The sequence below is a fragment of the Bos indicus x Bos taurus genome, chromosome 6 (genome assembly GCF_003369695.1).
Source record: "Bos indicus x Bos taurus breed Angus x Brahman F1 hybrid chromosome 6, Bos_hybrid_MaternalHap_v2.0, whole genome shotgun sequence".
NCBI lineage: Eukaryota > Metazoa > Chordata > Mammalia > Artiodactyla > Bovidae > Bos > Bos indicus x Bos taurus.
In genome coordinates this window covers 19,061,695-19,084,329 of record NC_040081.1, presented here as the reverse complement: position 1 = coordinate 19,084,329, position 22,635 = coordinate 19,061,695, and the positions used below count along the sequence as shown (strand labels likewise).

The window sequence follows — 22,635 nt, the reverse complement described above, 5'->3', positions numbered from 1 at the left end:
TAATAATATAAAATTTTCGTGAGCACAATATATAGTATGATGGAATTTTTATTTTCCAACAGATCAACTGTCTAAGAATAAGTCAGCACCGTTTTGAAGGTCAGTCCATATATGTTTAATGTAATCATTAGTTAATTATTGATTGACACATTGTCTGACACAGTAGCAGATCAACAAACTCTTTCTTTCTAGATGAAACAACGTGAGAGGAACCAGAGAAAGGTGCAATTGGGCTCACAAGTGGCTGGGGATTTGATAAGGTCATTTCAGGGGAGAGTAAGTTTTTAAAGGAAATTGGGGTTTTATGTATATGTATGCAGAATGAGTTCTAAGATAAGGAAGAAAGTAAACACAAAATGGTGGTGGTGGTGGTGGTTTGGTCGCTAAGTCACGTCCAGCTCTTTGTGATCCTGTGGATTGTAGCCCACCAGGCTCCTCTGTCCATGGGATTTTCCAGGCAAGAATATTGGAGTGGGTTGCCATTTCCTTCTCAGATGGCAAACTCAGACAAGAAAAAGAAGTAAAGTAAAACGGGACCGGAAATAGTGATGACTACATAGAGGTTTGGTGGCAAAGGTAGAAAAATGAAAGCAGAAGACAGGAAAAATTTCAGAGGAGGCGATCCAGTAAAAGGAAAAACTCTCAGTAAGCACTGGTTCAAGGTAAGGTCAGATCTGGCCTGCTGAGAGCAGAGATGACGGACAATGGTGTACAGGCAACCAAGTGAAGTGTGAGGGCAGGGTATTGTATGGGTCACTTCTTGGAAGCTCAAACTGAGGTTGTGGCATTATATAGAATGACCTGAAACACAAAATTTAAACTACTACAAATGACTACCATCACTTTCAGGGAGAAAAAAAAAAAAGAGCTCCAGGTGATCTGAACAGGAACCTAAAGAAAATTAAATTTGAAAGACCATGAAATGAAGAGAAAAAAAAAATTAATAGGAAAGAAAGCTGTGAGATAAAAAGGTCTAGTTCTTCAATTCAATACAGAAAAAAGCATGCAAAATTGAATTCCAAGTGATTTAGCACAACTATGAAGATCTAGAAGGAAAAAAGCAAACAATACTGTCAGAAAACCAAAACGGGAAGCAGCATTTCTGTCAGTTTTCCTTACACCTCACTGGCTACCTTCCTTAGTCTCCTCGGTAGACTGGTAACGCTTCTACCCAAGTTTAAATACTTCTAGTTCCTCCATCTTTGATTCTGGGTCTTCAACTGGGTTTTCTCCTTATTTACTTCCAAGGCTGAAAAACTCCTAAATTTTACATCAAGCCCAGAGTTCTCTTTTAAACTCCATAGCCAATTTCTCACTTTAATATAAAAGTCACCTCAAACTCAACAGAACTCAAACTGAATTTATAGTTTGCTCCTTAAGCCTTTCCCTTTAGTACCAGTAAGTGGTACCACTATCCTGCTAGCTGCTCAGGCTACAAAGTTAGGAGTAATCTCCATTTCTCAAATCCAAAGAAAAGGCACTGCTATTTCTATCTCTCAAATGTCTACAGAATCTGCAGTTTGCTTCATTTGCCACAATCTGGGTCCAAGCCAACATCATTTCTTACTAGATTACTACAACAATCTCTTAACCAGTCATCTCTGATTAATCGTTACTGCCCCCCAACATATTTTCATATTAAATCTAAGTGCTAAAATAATAATTAATAAAAGTGAATATGTAACTCCCTGTCTAGCCTTGTTTTTTGTTATTTTGTGTATTGCTCACCAACTTCCAGTTACACTGGGTAACTGGTCTTCCTTCACCTTTCCTACCTTAAAGTACTATTACATGGATTCCCATTGCCTAACATGATCTTCCCTGTTTTTCTCCCAGTGAACTCCTATCATGAAACACAGTGATTAAGAGCACAGACTATTTGGTTTGGGCTCAAATTTTAGGTTTAATACTCATTAGTTTGCTAACCTCTCTATGCCAAGGTTTCCTCTTCTGCAAAATGGGGGAAAAATAAGGACCTAACCCATAGAGCTGTTGTGAGGTTGAAATGAGTTAATATAAAATAAGGACCTGGCACGTAAGAATCACTAAGTGTTAGCTATTATTATTACTATACAGTTAAATGTGATTTCCTCCAGAAATACTTTCCTGGTCCCCCAAATCAATTTGCTCCTTCTATAAAACAATCTATTTCACAGTGTACTTTTCTTTTGTAGCACTTATTTGAAATCCTAAGGATTTGTATACATTTTTATCTAATATCTTTGTTCTTTACTAGATACTAGATGCATTTCCTGATGGCAGGAAAGATTTTGATCTTGTTCAAAATGCATCACCAGTGTCTAACATGATATCTCAAACATATACATCTAATTTAAAAATACCTATTAAATTAGTTAACTTGAGCAAAGGCTCAATGTGGCCATTAGAAATGAATAAGTCTCATATAATGACTGTCATTTTCTAAATAGAAATCTGTCTTGTGTAGAAAAGTATAGGCCTGCTCTGTAAACTAGGTGTAATAATACCACAATAGCACTGATTTTAATATAAAAGACCATCAGAATATGCTAAAATGTGCATACTCCATTAATTAATAATTTTAAATTAATATTCACAAGTCTCCATATCTAAAGTGTTTGGCATTAATATAAAATTTGTCAGGTTTACAATGATTTAGAAAAAAAAATTATCAAGTTTCTTCAGGAAACTCCTTCAAAGCTCCATAAACTAGAGTTTGCCAAAGCTTCAGGATCCTAAGGAACTTTAAAGTAAATATTACTTTAATATAGCAGACCCATAATCCTGGCAGAATATCAAAGATTCTCCCAGAGGTAATGGAATATATACCAAGACAATGTTTCCAATATGAACCAGGTTTTTCTCCAAAAAATCATTAGAGAGACTTCATCCTGAAACTCTAAACAACTGTTTGAAAATAACTTCTGCTTGTTATAAAACAATATAGTTTCACAGAATAAAATATGACAAAGATATTTGAGAATCATAACACGCCAAATATGTCAGCAATATAGTGGCATTATTTATAAAAAACAAATGTGACACCAAGATGAACTTTAAAGAGTGGAACATACAAGAACCATGAAATAATCTTTCCTATATGAAATATTTGATGAGTGCCAAGTATCTCTGTAGTGTATATACAGCTTGAACTGTAAGTTTTAAGTCAATGCTAAGAAATGGAAGAGAGCACAATATTAAGCAAAACAGATAATAAGGTAGTTGAGTAAAAAGAGGGACTAAATGAAAGATTTTAAAAAACTTTTAACTTAGAGAAAGAGGTAAATTGTGAATGTGTTAAGATAATATGAAAGTTTATTAGAATACAGTTACACATCATTCTTTCTTTGGGCTTCCCTGATGGCTCAGAGGTTAAAGCATCTGCCTCCAATGAGGGAGACCCGGGTTTGATCCCTGGGTCGGGAAGATCCCCTGGAGAAGGAAATGGTAACCCACTCCAGTATTCTTGCCTGGAGAATCCCATGGACAGAGAAGCCTGGTAGGCTACAGTCTACGGGGTCGCAAAGAGTCGGACACGACTGAGCGACTTCACCTTCACAATTCTTTCTTTATTCACTTACTAGTAAAAACTGAGACTAGCTCATCACCTTTTAAATAAAATACCTAAATAAATATTTACACAGTCAAACTGATAAAGGGTAATTCTGTGCTTAAGAAACAGTATTGTTACTAGGTCACTGTGATGGTCAGTTTTATGAGTCAACAGGCTAGGCCATATAGTCTTCAGTTATTCAAACGCTAGCCTAGGTGTTACTGTGAAGGCATTAAATAATTGATTAAAATCTACAATTAGTTTAATGTGAGTAAGGACGATTACCCTAGATAATCTTGGTGGTCCTGATTCAATGAGTTACTAACTCCTCAAGAGCAGAATCCAGTCTTCTCTGGAGAAGAAACTCTACTGTTGGGACCATGACTTTAGCTATTATATAAAAATTAGCCTTTGTCGTTGATAATCTGCCCTATGGATTTCAGGCTAGCTTACCCAGCCCCCACAATCACATAAACCAACTCCAACCAATTAATCTATAGCTGTCAGGCTATCTAGCCATCTATCTCCTACTAGTTCTGCCTCTTTGATGGAACTCTAAACTGATACAGACACTCAGGTTGAAATATATATATATATGCAGCTAGAGATACAGAATTATCTTATAGGCCCTTAACAATTCAACTATTCTCCACCTAAATTTCAAATCTATTAATTAAAATAATTTTGTTCTTGATTTTCTAGCAATAAAAAAAGATTTTTGGGTAATCAATACCAAATCAATTGGAATATATTACCATTTATAATCCTTTCTATGCTTCTAAAACTGCTGAGATTTCAAGTTCAAAAGAAAAAGATTCAAGTTTGTTAACTTAAGTATTTTCATGCTTTACTGACCTTTTTTCTTTTAAAGATATTTTATTCAATTTCTCTTTTGATAAATCAAGTTCAAAATTCGAATGTAAACTATTCTTGAGAGTAAATACATCAACCTGCTGAGTTAGCAAGAAACTAATATCCTCTTGAATCAGTTCTGAATGATCTGTTGGAAACAGTGAAAGCTTGACTTCTGAGCTAACCTAACATGTGAAAACATAATGTTACTAAAATGAACCACATGTTACACGTTACTCCAAGTAAAATGGGGAGAGTGTGGGACTAACAATGACAAGATGAGAAATATCTGTGTAACAAGAACAGAATAAAGGAACCAAAATTAAGATTGTTTGAGGAGACAAGTACAGTCCAAACCAAAATGATTACATCATTGAGAAATATGCATTGTTCACTTAGGAGATTGTTGACTTTTCAAACTAAATGTAACTGAAATGACTGGGATGTTTGGAACAAACAGACCTTCACAACAACACTTACTCTAATTTCATTAGTTACTCCTTATGCTTACGACTTTTCAGGACAATGAACATTGCCAATAGTAAAAAAAAAAAAAAAAGTAATCAAATTCCCTAACCTTTTGACAATAACAGATATTTTCATTCCAGGCAGTCAAACTTAAAATATATGAATTTTATACACATCCATAATCTGTGTGTCCCTGGAAGAGAGGGCTGTGGAGACCTAGGAGCAGGACAATCAGGGGAAACAGAGTAACCAGGAATATGGTTATTGGGCCCAAGGAGATTACCCACATTGTTGAGCCAGGTTCAACATCAACAGAGTTTAACAGTGTCCAAGAGGATTACTTCCTACCTGACATTTATAACTAAAAAGAAGTTTCCTGCGCAGTTAGCAGTAGGGCTCCCCAGAGAGATTATGTCATAAGGTTTTTCCTAGTTCAGTATTTACAGAGGCTCACTTAGGTACAGGGATGAAAAAAAGGAGCTCAAGACTCTTGACTCTAGGACTACTGAGTCAATTATCCCAAAAAGCCTAGGGAAAATTGGACAGAGGCAAGACCCCAGTCATCTGAAGGGATGCTCCAAATAGGCTTCCAGTCAGTGGGAAACAAAAAAGGGCACTTCAGGATACAAGAATAAAGAAGTCCTGGGTTTCCCTGGTGGCTCAGTGGTAAAGAATTGGCCTGCTAACGCAGGAGACACAGGTTCCATCCCTGATCCAGGAAGATCCCACATACCAAGGAGAAACTAAGCCCATGCACCACAACAGTGGAGCCTATGCTTTAAAGCCTGGGAGCTCAAACTATTGAACTCTGCGGGCCCTAGAGCCCAGGCTCTGCAACAAGAGAAGCCACCACAATGAGAAGACCAGAGCACCACAAATAGAGAGTAGCTCCCGACTGCCGAAAGTAGAGAAAAGCCCGAGCAGCAGTGAAGATCCAGCACAGCCAAAAATAAATAAATAGATCTTAAAAAAAAAAAAAAGAAATGAAAAAGTCCCAAGAACTGAGTAAAGTGCCAAGAATTTGGGAAGATAAGCATAGTCTAAATTTTCAGATCTACAACAGCAAATTTTGGTTACTCATTACAGATGATAATGATCTACCATATAGCTATACTGGAGTGATTTTTGGAACCAGGCCAATTCCACAAGACAAAATTCTTTAGAATTTGTAATTGGATGGAGGTGGGTGGTATTTAAGGCATTCAGGGGTTGACAATATTTTATCAACTATTTGGTTATATAAAAGCCCCAAATGATATCTACAATTTATTGTCTTGAAGCTCTTCAGCAAACAAATACTTCAGCAAAAACATTTTTTAAATTTGCTTGTTTGTAAACAACAAACTTGCCAAAAGTTCCTTAATTGCTACTTAATTGCTCTGTGCCTCAATTTCCTCATCTGTAAAATGTGAATACAATAAGAGTTCCTACTTCATGGTAATGTTGTAAGGATTAAGTTAACTAAAACATGTAAAGCATTTAGAATACTGCCTAATAAGTAATAAACACTCAATAAATGTTAGCCATTAATAACATTTATTACAAAAAACATTTTCCATTCAAATTCTATAAAACTTTCAGAGAAACTATTTTCAAGAGGCATAACCTAGACTACTTGAAAGTATCATTTAGCCTGTTTTTCAGCAAAACTAAGGGAATAAGAGTTTGCATTTTTTTTCAGCACCTGTAATATTAGGTTGAAACATCTGAAAATGAGATTTTTAAGGGAATAAAAACAGTACAATATCAGTAAGTATATGGGGTTATCTTTCACAATTCATTTTGTTAGAAAAATTAAATATATTTCACTGAAATGCATTTAAAATAATTTTAAGCATGAAATTAAGCTTTCAAAAATAATTTAAAAATAATTAAAATATTGCCACCATAAGCACCTTCAGGGGTGCTATGGATTGAACATTTGTGCCCCACCTCCAAAATCCATATGCTGACACCTAATCCTCAGTGTGATGGTGTCCAGCAGTGGGGCTCTGGGGGGCGATTAGATCATGAGGGTGTCCATGCTAAGTCGCTTCAGTCATGTCCAATTCTTTGCAACTCCATGGACTGTAGGCCCACCAGGCTTCTCTGTCCATGGGGATTCTCCAGGCAAGTACTGAAGTGGGTTGGCATGGCCTCCTCCAGAGGATCTTCCCAATCCAGGGATTGAACTCGAGTCTCTTAAATCTTCTGCATTAACAGGCACTAGCCCCACATAGGAAGCCATGAGGGTAGGGCCCTCACAAACAGGATGAGTGCTCTTCTTTTGTAAAAGAAGCCTGAGAAAACTCCCTTTCCCCTCCCACCAAGTGAGGTTACAGGGAGAAGATGACTGTTAATGAAGAAGTGGACCTCACCAGACATAGCATCTGCTATTGCTTTAATCTTGGATTTCTCAGCCACCAGAACTGTGAGAAACAGACAAGCCACTCGGTTTATAGTGTCATATTTTAGCAAGGAGAATGGGCAAAGATACAAGTTATAGAAGAACCTGACTTTATGACTGCATGTGTGCATGCTAAATTGCTCCAGTTATATACAACTCTTTGTGACTCTAGGGACCATAGCCTGCCAGCCTCCTCTGTCCATGGGATTCTCCAGGCAAGAATAACAGTGTAGGTTGCCAAGCCCTCCCCCAGAGGACTGAACCTACATCTCTTACATCTTCTGCACTGGCAGCCAAGTTCTTTATCACCAGTGCTACCTGGGAAGCCCTGACTATACTACTAAAAAGGCAGTAAATTCTTCCTGGTGAAATACTGACTTTTTAACCAATAGAATTCAACTCTACTAAATTAAATCCTAAAAAAAAAAGACTAATGCAGCTAGGAAGAGGTAAAAACATTAGTGACTCTCTTTTCATGGGAAAAAAACTTAGCCCAAATTATTACTTTCAATCATAAAATACATTCTAATAGACAATTCTAAAGTTTCTGTTGGGCTTCTCAGGTGGCTCAGTGGTAATGAATCCACCTGCCAATGCAGGAGATGCAAGAGATGCATGTTTGATTCCTGGGTCAGGAAGATCCCCTGAAGAAGGAAATGGCAAACCACTTCAGTCTTCTTGCTTGAAAAATTCCACGGACAGAGGAACCTGGTGGGATACCGCCCACAGGGTCACAGCGAGTCAGACATGATAAGCGACAGAACACAAAGTTTCTAACATTAGTCTTTCATTTCCTTTTTGGAGAGATGAAGAAATATGCTTGAGGATAGGGGCTTCCCTGAAAAAGAATATTAAAAATCCTGATTCTCAGATCTGAGAAATATGAATCATTCAAATGCAGTCAGGAAAACTCAAATGACTCAGTTTGGCTGGAGCGAAAAGTGATGGCAAGCAAACATACACACTCTGATTACTTTATATGTTTACTATTTATTATTATGGCTTCCCTGGTGGCTTAGATGGTAAGAACCTGCCTGCAATGCAGGAGACCCAGGTTCGATCCCTGGGTTGGGAAGATCCCCTAAGAAGGGCATGGCAACCCACTCCAGTATTCTTGCCTGGAGAATCCCATGGACAGAGGAGTCTGGCGGGCTACAGTCCATTGGGCTGCAAAGAGTCAGACAGGACTGAGCAATTAACACTTACTGTGTATCAGTTCAGTTCAGTTCAGTCGCTCAGTCATGTCTGACTCTTTGTGACCCCATGAACCGTAGCACACCAGGCCTCCCTGTCCATCACCAACTCCTGGAGTCCACCCAAACTGATGTCCATTGAGTTGGCAATGCCATCCAACCATCTCATCCTCCGTCGTCCCCTTCTCCTCCTGCCCTCAATCTTTCCCAGCATCAGGGTCTTTTCAAATGAGTCAGCTCTTCGCATCAGGTGGCCAAAGTATTGGAGTTTCAGCTTCAACATCGGTCCTTCCAATGAACACCCAGGACTGATCTCCTTTAGAATGGACTGGTTGGATCTCCTTGCAGTCCAAGGGACTCTCAAGAGTCTTCTCCAACACCACAGTTCAAAAGCATCAATTCTTCGGTGCTCAGCTTTATTTATAGTCCAGCTCTCACATCCAAAATGATACACTGTGTATATTATAACCTAATCAGGGTTTCAGGGTAGAGAACACAAAATATGAGAAAACAACAACTCACCGTGCTTTCCCCTAGAAATATCCACATACTGGCACAGTCTGGGGTGAGTGATGGTCTTGAGGATTTGAAAGCGCCCTAAAATCTTGATGGAATTTGGTGTGAGAGGAAGCCCATTGCTTCCACAGACATCATGGGGCAGAGCAGAGGCAAAGAAGGTAAAGGCACCCATTTCGGCATCCTTCAAGGGAAACATTCTTCGTGTCCTAAATCTTCCCAGGTAATCTAGAAAAGGAGAGAATTTTTTGATAGATCAGCTAAACATTAAGCCAGTGTTTTCTCACCTTAAATATGATTAACCATATATAATTTGGAGGGAAATGTCAATCTGTACATTTTACAGCAAAATTATCAATGTGAGAATATTTCAAGATAATATCAAAGAGGAAAAACCACCCAATCATGAATTTATATTGTAGCTCTAAATCAAAATCAAAGATTTGCAATGGCATATAAAGGAAAAGACAGAACACTCCCTCTGCAAGGATGCCTGACAATTTTAAGAGTTTAGAAGAAGTTTGTTATTGTACATTCACATTAATAAGGCTCTTCTCTTTACCCAAAGTTTGAATATACCACAGACTACAAACACTTTTCTCTTTCACAGTGCAAGGAGTCAGGAAAGAGGAAATAAGGACACCAACCAGAACTTTAAATAATCAAGGACTCTATTAACAGTATTAAGTATCAAACTAACATCACCCAGCAAGCCCACTAATAGGCATATGCCCTGAGGAAACCACAACTGAAAAAGACACATGTACCCCAATGTTCAATGCAGCACGATTTATAATAGTTAAGACATGGAAGCAACCTAGATGTCCACTGACAAATGAATGGATAAAGAGCTGTGGTACATATATACAATGGAATATTATTCAGCCATAAAAAGGAACACATTTGAGTCAGGTCTAATGAAGTGGATGAACCTAGAGCCTATTATACAGAGTGAAGTAAGTCAGAAAGAGATAAGCAAATATCATTATTAATGAATATGTGTATTAATATATATATATATGGAATCTAAAAATATGGTACTGATGAACAGATTTTCAGGGCAGCAATGGAGATGCAGACAGAGAGAAGAGACTTATATTGGTGGGGTGGGGAGGAAGGAGAGGGTGTGGGATGAATGGAGAGAGAACATGGAAACATATGCATTACCATATGCAAAATAGATAGTCAATGGGAGTTTGCTGTATGACTTAGGGAACTCAAACTGGGGCTCTTCAACAATCTAAAGGGGTGGGATGGGGTGGGAGGGAGGTTCAAGAGGAAGGGGACACATGTCTACCTATGACTGATTCATGTTGATAGCAGAAACCAACACAATATTGCAAAGCAATTATCTTTCAATTAAAAATAAATAAATTTTTAAAAATAAAAAATTAAAAGAATTAAACTAGATAACAAACAGCCTTATAATGTTACTTAAATAACTAATCGACTTTTGTTTTAAAGCCAGGGCTTGCAAGTGATGTTTTACTCCCCTCACTGATCTTGACAGATGTTATTGCCTCCAGGTTAGAAACAGATATTCTACCTGAAGTTCCTGAGGGGTCTAGCAGTATCGTTTCCAAAACAAATGGAGTCCAGCATTTTATCATGAAGTGGCCTGAAGATTAAGAAGCTTAATTTAAAATCAGTTATCACATTATGGCAACCACAATAAAAAAGTTTTCCCAACAAAAAATCTCTCTCTTACCGAGGTGTCTCACTAAAAAGACATTGATTGGTCAGGCACTGCATTCTTCCCTTCCAGGTTTCACAATAAAACCTGGAAGTCTAAATTAAGACAATAGGCTGCTTTTCATATATCTGTCTAGAAACTTCATTAAAACATTAAAAAGAACTGCTTTAAAAGGTGTAAACTCGTAACAAGGAAGAGGGCAGAAAGAGGCCGTGAGCTGATTTCAAGAAACTCCTAAAAGCATTCTGAATAGGTAAGAGCATGGTCACAAGAAACAGAGAGAAGGAGGTTACAATCTATGATATAGTTAAGAGGTGTGCTCATCCTCTTCAGATCAGAGGCTTCAGAATCAGAGAAGGAGGGAACAGTGGTGAACAACAGCAGTCGGAAGAATATTTGAAATGAGAAATAGGGCATCTGAAAGGCTGAAGAACAGAAGACTCAACTTTGCCACCAGACCCCCATTACTAGCAAGTTATCTATCCTCCTATCCAAAGATAAGGTGACTACTGCACCATTGTAGGAAAAGCAGTCATGAGATTAGGGAAGAATCCATAAGAAACTTCAAAAATACTAAGTAATATCCTAGTTCTTAATTGATGGGTTAAGGGTGTTCATATTATTCTCCATAATTTCACATTCTATATCTCCACCTATCTATGTATATGTGCTATATACAATACATTTCATAAAAATGAAAGCTTTTTTCATTTTAAATTGAAAAACATTTTTAAACACAATGAACTGATTTTCAACAAAGGCCAAGGAATTGAATAGGAAATGACAGTCTTTTTAATAAATGGTGCTACAAAAAGACGTTCACATGGGAAGAAGATTAGCCACAATCCCTACTGCTACATCCACAGAAGTCTGATATGGATTATGCTTCTGCACAAGAAGAAAAAAAAAAAAAGAGGATATTTTTGCAACCTTAGAATAGGCAAATGTTTCTCAAGCAGGATAAGAAAAGCCATAAAAAAACGGACGTTAGGGGCCTCCCCGGTGGTCCAGGGGTTAAGAATCCACCTGCCAACACAGGGGACATGGGTTCAATCCTGGTCTGGAAGATCCCACATGACACAGAGCAACTGAGCACATGTACCGCCAACTGCCAAGCCCCAGCTCTAGAGCTCACAGGCCACAGCTACTGAGCCCATGAGTCCTAGAGCCTGCGATCTGCAACAAGAGAAGCCACTGCAGCAAGAAGCCTGAGCACCACAACAAAGCGTTGCCCCGCTCGCGGCAACTAGAGAAAGCCAGCACAGCAATGAAAAGCTAGCACAACCAAACATAAATAAATAAATCTTAAAAAAATACTTTAGTTAAAAAAATCTATTGTTTCTCTGTCCTGCTGCTGCTAAGTCGCTTCAGTCGTGTCCAACTCTGTCCGACCTCATAGACGGCAGCCCACCAGGCTGCCCCATCCCTGGGGTTCTCCAGGCAAGAACACTGGAGTGGGTTGCCATTTCCTTCTCCAATGCAAACAAATGGAAATTAAAATGAAAACAGATCTCATCTGAGCCGATTAAAAACAAAACAATGAGAATTTTTTTAAAAAGATGAACTTTATAAAGTGGGCTTCATCAAAATGAAAAACATTGCACATCAAAAGCCACATTTGACAAAGTACAAATCCAAGCTATTATGACATATCTATATATATATACACATATGACATTTTTATAAAATACATACATATATATATATATATGCATGTATGTTTGTATATATGATAACAGGGCTTCCCTGGTAACAGATTAGCATTCAGAATATATAAAGAATGCCTATGACTTAATAATAAAAAGAAAGACAAGTCAACACAAAATAGGTAAAAATCTGAAATGTGTATTTTTCACAAAAGAGGAATTCAAATAGACAATAAACACATGGAAAAGTTCTCAATGTAATTAATCAGCAGGAAAATGCAAATTAAAACCACAACATACCATTTTACAACTACCAGAATGGCTACAATTGGAGTGACTGACAATACCAAGTGTTGAGAAAAATGCAGAATTGGAGCTGATTCTCTGCTGCTGAGAAGGCAATGGCACCCCACTCCAGTACTCTTGCCTGGGAAATCCCATGGACGGAGGAGTCTAGTAGGCTGCAGTCCATGGGGTCACTAAGAGTCAGACAAGACTGAAGCGACTTAGCGCAGCAGCAGCAGCAGCAGCTCTGCTGCTTACGGTAGTGCTAAAATGACACGAGGACTTTGAAAAACTGCACTAAAGTTAATAGTACACCTTACGATTCAAATTCCATTCCTATTGGGTACTAACCCAATAATAACTAAAATGTCCATAAAAATACTTGTATGAGAATGTTCACAGTAATTTGATTCATAACAGCCCCAAACTGGAAGCAAGGTAAACATAACACAAATGAACTGCTAAGCAAGTTGTGGTATATTCATCCAATGAAACGCTATTTCAAAACAACAAAAAAGGAATAAATATGCCAAAATATTGGAGAAGGCAATGGCAACCCACTCCAGTACTCTTGCCTGGAAAATCCCATGGACAGAGGAGCCTAGTGGGCTGCAGTCCACGGGGTCTCGAAGAGTTGGACACGACTGAGCGACTTCACTTTCATTTTTCACTTTCAGGCATTGGAGAAGGAAATGGCAACCCACTCCAGTGTTCTTGCCTGGAGAATTCCAGGGACGGCGGAGCCTGGTGGGCTGCCATCTATGGGGTCGCACAGAGTCAGACACGACTAAAGCAACGTAGCGTAGCATGCCAAAATATGGATGTATCTCAAAAATATTATGTTGATGAAAGGAGTAGACACAGAAGAGTTCATATCCTATGGCTTCATTTAAATGTTACAGGACTACAGTTTTAAACTATAGTCATAAGAATGAGAATGTAGTGCTTGGGGTGGGGAGGAGGGTTGTGGGAACAGTCTTGGCAAGAGAAAGGTAGAACTTTCTGGAGTAGTACAAATGTTTCACATCTTGATTAGGGTGGTGACTGTTACATGTTTGTTGACATGTATCAAAATTCACTAAACTGGTCACTTAAAATCAGTGCTTTTTAATATTTGTAAATCTTATCTCATTAAAAAGAACAATGAAACAAAATTAAGGGAATATGAGAAAAATAATTTTAAAAATTAGTGCTTGGAAATTAAACATATGATTATCAAACTAGACAGAAGTGTTGGAAAATAAAGTTGAGACTACTACTCAGAACATGAAGCAAATGCACAAACAGATAAAAACATAAAAGATTACAAACACAGTGAATCAAACCAAGAATTCAACAACCACCTTACAGGAATTTCAACAAAAGAGAACAGAGAAAAATAAAGAGGGAAAAATTATAAAAGACTAGGAGAAAATTCCCCACAGTTGAAGGGAAATTAAAGAGGCCAGAGATATTTATTCAGGCTTCACTGAATGAGTTCATTGCAAGGAGAACAAACTTAGAACAAAACATGTCATAACAGATTTTCAAAGCTTCAAGTATAACTGAAAATGTTAATCATTTCAGAGAGAAAACAAACAGTTTAGGCATCAAAACATCAAGACCCAACACTCATTCTCATGTCCCCAGGAGCATCAACGGAAGTTAGAAGATGGTGACGACTTGAAAAATTGTAAGAAACATAATTTAGTTTCTATACCCAGCCAAAGTATCAATCATAATAGTAAAATAATAATTTACATTATGCAAACATTAAAAAATAAAATCACTACCCACATATTTTTATGAATACATTTTTTAAGGATGTATTCTACCAAAACAGAGCAGAAGACCAAGTAGTAAAAGACATTGTACCTTTGTACAATACTGTAACATTGCACCTTATTCAAGATTTCAATAAATATAATCCAGTATAGAAGCTGTCAAAAGGATCAGAAAGTAATCTGTTCAAATCAAACAGAAAGTAATGGGGCTCCAAGGGGAGTGTCTTCAAGCAGAGAAATGGCAGGGAGTTTCTCATACAAAGAATAAGAGGACCTGGTGAATAAAGCACATGAATCTTTTCCCTCGAAGAAAGTACAAAGTCCTCTGCGAAAGTGAGGAGGGTCAAAAACTATATAATTAGTATATAATCCAAAAAATTAAGCACACTTAACTATGGCATAATTTTTGTCACTGCAGAAGAGGAAAGAACAACCCATTTGACGTTAATATTACAAATCTCATTAGTGTGGTACATAGGTTATGCAATTAAACACCTGGAAGAAAATGTATAATGGCATATTTCTTAGCTATGCACTGAAGTTTATTTACAAAACCATAATATTGTAACATTTTACTGGTTTTTATACACATAAACAAAGCAAAAAACAATTGGAGTTAAGAAATACACTGTAACTATTAATAACATTGTCAATGTATAAGGAAAAGTCCATCTACTGAAAGGCAGGAGTGGATGTGGTTTCTGCCATCTAAAGGTAGAGTCACTACTTTCCTTGTTTTACTAAATAAGGAGCCAAATATATGTATTTTCAAAAGTTGATGTGAAAAAATAAAGTTTACATATTATTTAGAATTATGAAACTAACCAGTATTAAAACTAAAAATTGTGATAACCACTCAAAAATTTGTAGAAGAGAGGTTGTGGATGGTGTGGGCTATCTTAAGTCAATTTAAAAAAAAGAATTAGCAGTTTAACATATTATTCAACATACATTACCTAAAATTAGAAAAATTAAATGTGGTTATGTTTGAAGGAACAGGACTGAGGGCAGGAAGGAAGACACTGAGCTGCTGCATTTTATTATTACTACGCTTTTTGGTTTTCAATTAGACACACCTATCACTTAGACAACTAAAGATCAAATCACCAAATAAAACGCAAATAATTCAAAACGATAAAACATTAGTTAGCACAAACCATTTCATCAACGTTCTGCTTCAACTACGTCTTAAGTTGGGTATACATAAAAAGGTTCACCTACAACAAATACACTCACATAGATTTCCTCACACTTAGTAAGTGGAAGAAAGTCAGTGGGGAGAAAAAAAAACACCTGAGATGAGAGATTAGTTGAGAGAGAGAGAGGAAAAAAAAAAAAAACAATAGAAGAAGCTGGATCTGAACATTCATTCATTCACCAAATATCCTGAATTTCCTATTTGAAGTCAGGCGCTTTTCCAGCTTCTGCCTCACCAGTGAGCAAACACGACAATATTTGCCCACAAAGAACTTGAAGCGGAAATGCATCATAGGCAAAAAAGGTCAAAAATCGGGCAAAAGATGCTTATTTCATTATAAATAAAACAGTTTACACATTTTTAATGGGTTAGTAACACTAGTCCATTTACTTTATATACTTTTCCCCAGTTGTCTTTGTAGCCCAAACAAAAACAGGGACAAGAGTCCTTGAAAAGCAACCACTGACAACTCTTTTACATTCTTCCACTTCACAAATGAATGTCACATCTCGATAACTGACTAAGCCTTTTAAAACAAGAAACAAACCAAAGCAAGAGTTCGAATCTACGTTGACTAGTGGAGAGAGTCGAATCCACATTCTCTAAGCTCCTCTTTCAACCTTCCTTTGGAACAGCCAGGCAGCAGTTCCTTTTAAAAAGATGCCTACAGTTCTCAAAGGAGTCAGGTGAGTAGGGAGGAGGGCTGTAGGTGGGGATTGGAAACTGTGATCAGTAGCCAAAAGCAGCACCGGTGACCTCTTTTAACCACAGCGGGAAGTGCGGGGCCATTCGCTGCATCTGACCCGCCTCTATCTCCCGTCTCACCCACCCGTTAAAAACTGGGAAACCCAAATACCTGCCTCTGGGTCTGGGGACGCAGGCAGACACAAAGACAAGGGGATGCAGCTGCTACACAGGGCCCCAGAGCTGTCGCTGTGGCTGGTGTTGTCGCTATTGCTTAGGGCACCAGGCCGCGCACTGCAGGTACATCTACAAAAGAGGCTGCTCCGGGAGCTCCGGGAGCTCCAAGACTGCCCTCTGCCCGCGAGCGAAGTCAGCTGGGGTTGCCAGCTCGGAATCCGGCCAGGAGCGCGAGCCCGGGACTCTCCGCTGACAGCTCCCGGCTCTCCCAGCTACCCGCAGCTCGGCCCTTTCCTCTGACATCACAGTTTCTGCGACGGAATTCTAAAGAAAGACCCCGGCATCTAGCATCTTGCCTCTTGCCCAACCTGGCGAGAAAATGTAGCGACCGAGGAAGAGGTGCAGGATGATTGGCGTTATTGACTGAGGGGATGGACGACAGAGGATGTGGTGTGGCTGCGCACAGGAGAGCGGGGGACAGAGAATTTGGAGTGGACTCTGTAGACCGCTCGGGCGTTCAGCGAGGACACCTTTTTGGGTCCTTTCTCACTGCCTTCGTGAGGCGCAGGCGCTCCTTACCTGCTCCCGGCCGAGGCTGCTGAGGTACCTCTGTCGACCGATACATGTGAGTGTTGTCCGCAGAGGGTCCCGGGGGGGACGGATTACGATCGTAGGAGTCCCCTTTCCCTTACTGGCCTTCGGGAGCTAGGACCTGGCCTGCGAGTACTAGTGGGAAGCCCTCGCACAGCAGCGCTGATCTAGGCCTGAGGAAATATGGAAGAGCTTGGGACCTTTTGAAGGAGCCAAGTTTGAAAAATGGGACGCGGGGCCGAGGGAAAGGATGTTACTGGGAAAAGTATACGCACAAACATGATTACTTTTGTGCGTGTGAGAGAGCACTGGGTGTAGTGATAGGAATTCGCTCTTTGCGCAGGTGGTTATTCGACGTCCACCATGTTCCAGGCACCGTTTTGCTGCTGCTGCTGCTGCTAAGTCGCTTCAGTCGTGTCCGACTCTGTGCGACCCCATAGACGGCAGCCTACCAGGCTCCGCCGTCCCTGGGATTCTCCAGGCAAGAATACTGGAGCGGGTTGCCATTTCCTTCTCCAGTGCGTGAAAGAGAAAAGTGAAAGTGAAGTCGCTCAGTCGTGTCTGACTCTTAGCGACCCCATGGACTGCAGCCTACCAGGCTCCTCCATCCATGGGACTTTCCAAGCAAGAGTACTTGATTGGGGTGCCATTGCCTTCTCCGAGGCACCGTTTTAGGCGTTGGTAAAAAAGAATGAGTAAAACAGATAAAAATTCCTTTCTCCCGTAGTTCATGTTTTATTGAGGAAGACACATATTAAACAAAGTTTAAAACATTATCGTGTCTTAGATCGTAACGAGTGCTGAAAAGAAAAGTAGTAAAGCAGGGAAGGGGGATATGGCTTGAAATTTTAGTGTGACCATTGAAGGTCTCACTGAAAAGGTCACTGTCAAGTAGAGGTGACAGAAACAGAGTTAATTGTAAGAGTAATTTGGGGAGGGGCTTCCCTGGTGGTTCAGTGGTAAAGAATCCATCTGCCAATGCAGGGTACACAGATTCAATTCCTGGTCCAGAAATATCACTTGGAAAAAGAAATGGGAAACTATTCGGGTATTCTTGCCTGAAAATCCCCATGGACAGAGGAGCCTGACGGGCTACAGTCCATGTAGGGTTACAGAGAGTCAGACGGGACTTAGTGACTGAACAACAACCATATTTGCAGTAGTGGAGTCAGGCTGAGGGATCAAACACTGCAAAAGCCATCAGACAGAAACTGGCCTGAACAGCAAGGAAGCCTGTAGGTCAGAGTTGAGTGAAGGAGTTGGAGCTGGAGAAAGAATCAGAGAGCAGGAACAGGTCATGAAGGATCTTGAAGGGCATCTAGGTCACTTCACTAACAGTGAAGTGTTATATCCTGACTGCCTTTTTGAAAGAATCTCTCTGACTGCTGTCCAGAATAGACTGGAGAGAATAGGGTGAAAGACCAGGTAGGAGACTTGCGCACAAATTCTGGGAAGTTACTGTGGTGGCCTAAATAGGGGTGGTAAGAAATGGCCAGTGAGACTTTCAGTCCTTATAATTTAGTTATGCAAGAATTTTAATGGATGATGAGTTAATCTTTTTTAATTTTGTTTGGGGAACACTTGAAAATAACTTCTAGTGTGAGGTTGCTGCTGCTAAGTTGCTTCAGTCGTGTCCAACTCTGCGACCCCGTAGATGGCAGCCCACCAGGCTCCCCCATCCCCGGGATTCTCCAGGCAAGAACACTGGAGTGGGTTGCCATTGCCTTCTCCAATGCATGAAAGTGAAAAGTGAAAGTGAAGTCGCTCAGTCGTGTCTGACTCTTAGCGACCCCATGGACTGCAGTCCACCAGGCTCCTCCGTCCATGGGATTTTACAGGCAAGAGTACTGGAGTGGGGTGCCATTGCCTTCTCCAAGTGTGAGGTTAGGAGTATCAAACACAAGTTTAAAATCATGGCTTTACTATTTAATATTTGAATGGTGTTAGAAAAGTCACATAATTTCTCTTGAGTTTATCTATAAACTGGAAATATTGTGTCACAAGGTTGTAAAGATTAAATGACAGTGTATGTAATATGCCAGGCCCATTAAAATAGTGGCTACTATTATTAACTGTGTTCTTGGATTAGAAATGGAAAAAGGGAAACAAAAAAAAACAGTGGTGAGTGCACCTGTAAGATAAAGGTTTGGTTAAATCCTATTGGGAAAAATTTGACCAGATAAAAAATGACCTTGTTTGGTAGAGGGTCTTGGGAAACCAAGACATATCCCTTTTAAAATTTTATGTATTTGTCACTGGACAAAAAGCTTTTCTGTGTTAATGGCCATAGTGTTTGAGATATATGGACTGCCTTCTCTTAGCCATACTCTCATAGCCATCCCTTAGGCCTTGCAGCATCCCCTGTGTCCTCATTGGTAAAGGGGAAGAAGGCTCTGGTGAGTAAAGAAAAACAATCAAGAATAAATACAGATTTCCAGTTGTAAAATGATTGTCACAGGGATGTAATGTATACCATAGTGACTATGGTTAATAATAGTTTTGCATATTAGAAAATAGACTGAATCTTGATGGTTCTCATCGTAAGAAAAAAAATTATAACTATGTATGGTAAAGGATGTTAACTGGATTAGTATGGTGATCACCTTGCAACCCAATCAAAAAATGGGCAGAATATCTAAAAGACATTTCTCCAAAGCAGACATACAGATGGCCAAAAGGCACATGAAAAATGCTCAGCATCACTAATTATTAGAGAAATGCAAATCAAAACTATAGTGAGTTATCACCTTACATCAGTCAGAATGGCCATCGTCAAAAAAATTACAAATTATCAATGCTGTAGAGGGTGTGGAGGAAAGGAAACCCTCCTGCTCTGTTAGTGGGAATGTAAATTGGTGCAGCCACTATGAAGAACAGTATGGAGATTCTTTAAAAAACTAAAATTAGACCTACCATATGATCCTGCAATCCCAGTCCTGGGAAGATAGCTGAAGAAAACTGTAATTCGAAAAGATACACACACCCCAGTGTTTACCTAAGCATTATTTACTATAGCCAAGATGTGGAAGCAACTTAAATGTCCATCAAAGAGATGAGTGAATAAAGAAGATGTGGTGTATATAGATAAACATGTGTGTGCACACACACATATGCACAATGAAATACTACTCAGCCGTAAAAAAGAATGAAATAATGCCATGTGTAGCATGATGGATGAACCTAGAGATTATCATACTAAGTAAAGTCAGAGAGAGATAATGACAAATATCATACAATATCACTTACATGTAAAATTGAAAAATGAACTTATTTGCCAAACAGAAACAGACTTACAGATGTAGAAAATAAACTTACAGTTACGAAAGGGGAAAGATGGGGCAGGGGGTGTAAATTAGGAATTTGGGAGTAACTTTCACTCACTGCTGTTACTGCTAAGTCGCTTCAGTCGTGTCCGACTCTGTGCGACCCCATAGAAGGTGGCCCACCAGGCTCCCCCGTCCCTGGGATTCTCCAGGCAAGAACACTGGAGTGGGTTGCCATTGCCTTCTCCAGTGCATGAAAGTGAAAAGTGAAAGTGAAGTCGCTCAGTCGTGTCCGACTCTTAGCGACCCCATGGACTGTAGCCTACCAGGCTCCTCCATCCATGGGATTCTCCAGGCAAGAGTACTGGAGTGGGGTGCCATTGCCTTCTTCTACTTTATATAAAACGGGTTAAGTAACATGGGCCTACTGTATAGCAGAGGGAACTATGCTCAGTATTTTGTAACAACCTATATGGGAAAAGAATCTGGATAAGAAACTATGTGGGTGTGTATATGTATATATCTGAATTACTTTGCTGTGCACCTGCAACACGACATTGTGAATCAGCTGCTTCAGTAGTAAAGTCACAGCTAATGAATGAGTTGTAGAGCTGAAATTTGAATTCATTCCCTGATCACATACTTGAAAGCAAAAAGCAGTAAATTCAAAGCAGGTATTTCAGTACATAACACAGGATGTGACTAAATGTAAGAGAGCATTAGATCAGTTAAATCAGCTATGGTTTTTTTCCTTAATTACTAGAGCCGTTTTACAGTTGACGGCATATTTGATGAGACACAATGCTTGGAGTGTCTAAGAAGAATATAAATTTTTTTTATTTATAAAAAATTTTTAGCTAATTGCAATTCTGAAACAGCAAAATCAGATATTTTGATAAATAGAGAATCACTTCCAAATTTTTGAGGTGTTCGCTATCCTATGAAGTAAAAATGAAAATCTGCAGTTAAAACTGCCATTTCAAAGCAATTGTTTGATTGTTTGGTTCCTAACATTGAGAAACTGGGGTAGAAGATTTGTTAATTTTTAAAATACTGGCAATTTAAAATCAGAGTGGGGAAGACTACTGAAGAGATTGCTGAAGTAAAGGGAAGCTGTTTAGAAATGATAGGGCTCTCAGGGACTTCCCTGATGGTACAGTGATTAAGGCTTCACTTTTCAATGCAGAGTTTGTGAGTTTGATCCCTAGTCAAAGAGCTATGATCCCAAATGCCTTGTGGCCAAAAAAAAAAAAACATAAAACACTGGCAGTATTGTAACAAACTCAATTAAAAAAAAATTTTTAATGGTCCATTAAAAAGAAAACTTAAAAAAAGAAATGATAGGAATCTCAGAAACAATCTTTTATGCATGTGTTTTAATGGTTAAGATACAGTCCAAATTCATGTATTTCATAAAATCAGCTTCCCCTGGCTTTATGATTAGTGGCATCTTACAGCAGCATTTTAGGTTTGATGAAATATGGTGGTTATGTTGAAAAAAACAATGTGAAAGGGCAGAGTAACTTAGCTAATACTTTTCAAAGCTTTTTATCATAAAAATGTTTATTTTTTAAAATTTAGTAGAGGAAAAAGGGGAAAAAAGCTTTGACTCTTACTATCCAAATACAGTTAACATACTGGGTATACTGTTTTCTTTGTAAATATTTTAGATTTGTAATTACTGTGCATGCAGTTAAGTGTTATATCTGTTTTAATAACATAATCTTTTTTATTTTTAATTTTGGTGCAGAGTAAGTCAGCATTCCCAAACTGTTGTAGAAAATTCTTGTTCAAGTAAATTTTAATAGCTTTTCGTTGGTTAGTATTCCATGGCTAAATACTTTGGGAAGTGCTTCATAATCATATCCTTTATTGAAATTATAGCTTGGGCATTAAAAGAGCTAACTCCAGAATCAGACGGACCTAAGTTTTAATCCTCATTTACTAACTAGCCCCATGACCTGAGCCAAATTAATTTTAAGTCAAGTTTTCTTCTATACATAATGTAGATAATTGCTGTATTTGTAGCTGATCTATGCACAGCATTTAGCGAGCCCACAATAAATGCTCTGGAGAAGTTACCTATTATTAACTTTATCATCTTGAGAAATCCTCTATGTATTAGCATATTAAACGCTCTGAGGAGACTAAGCAGGCCTAAAAATTTGAAATCCAGTGGATACTCAATGTAAAATTGAACCCTGTGCAGCAGTCAGCACAGAGTAGTGAAATGAGCACTTCATTGAATGATAAACATTTGTCTGAACTTAAAGCAGTGACGTTAAGCTAGCATTGTTGCCCTAAACATGAAAGCGGAAAGTGGACGTGTTAGTTGCTCAGTGGTGTTTGACTCTTTGCAACTCTATTAACTGTAGCCCACCAGACTCC

At 38.8% G+C, this 22,635-nt stretch overlaps 2 protein-coding genes across 5 annotated transcripts in view; one reads left to right on the top strand and one right to left on the bottom strand.

Annotated features, from left to right (window-relative positions):
- TBCK (TBC1 domain containing kinase) overlaps nucleotides 1-16,719 on the bottom strand; it is a 209,094-nt gene extending 192,375 nt beyond the window's left edge. For 2 of the 4 annotated variants that reach the window (XM_027543893.1, XM_027543892.1), the window contains exon 1: nucleotides 8,954-9,175. In XM_027543893.1, coding sequence (XP_027399694.1) covers nucleotides 8,954-9,146 — 193 coding nt within the window. In that variant the 5' untranslated portion in view covers nucleotides 9,147-9,175. Of the gene's footprint in view, nucleotides 1-8,953; nucleotides 9,176-16,388 lie in introns of those variants that run through there. The other 2 variants (XM_027543890.1, XM_027543891.1) reach the window with 2 other exon arrangements.
- The window catches only part of AIMP1 (aminoacyl tRNA synthetase complex interacting multifunctional protein 1), a 30,437-nt gene continuing 24,521 nt past the window's right edge, over nucleotides 16,720-22,635 (top strand). The window contains exon 1 of the mRNA XM_027543894.1: nucleotides 16,720-17,018. Coding sequence (XP_027399695.1) covers nucleotides 17,017-17,018 — 2 coding nt within the window. The 5' untranslated portion in view covers nucleotides 16,720-17,016. The remainder of the gene's footprint in view (nucleotides 17,019-22,635) is intronic.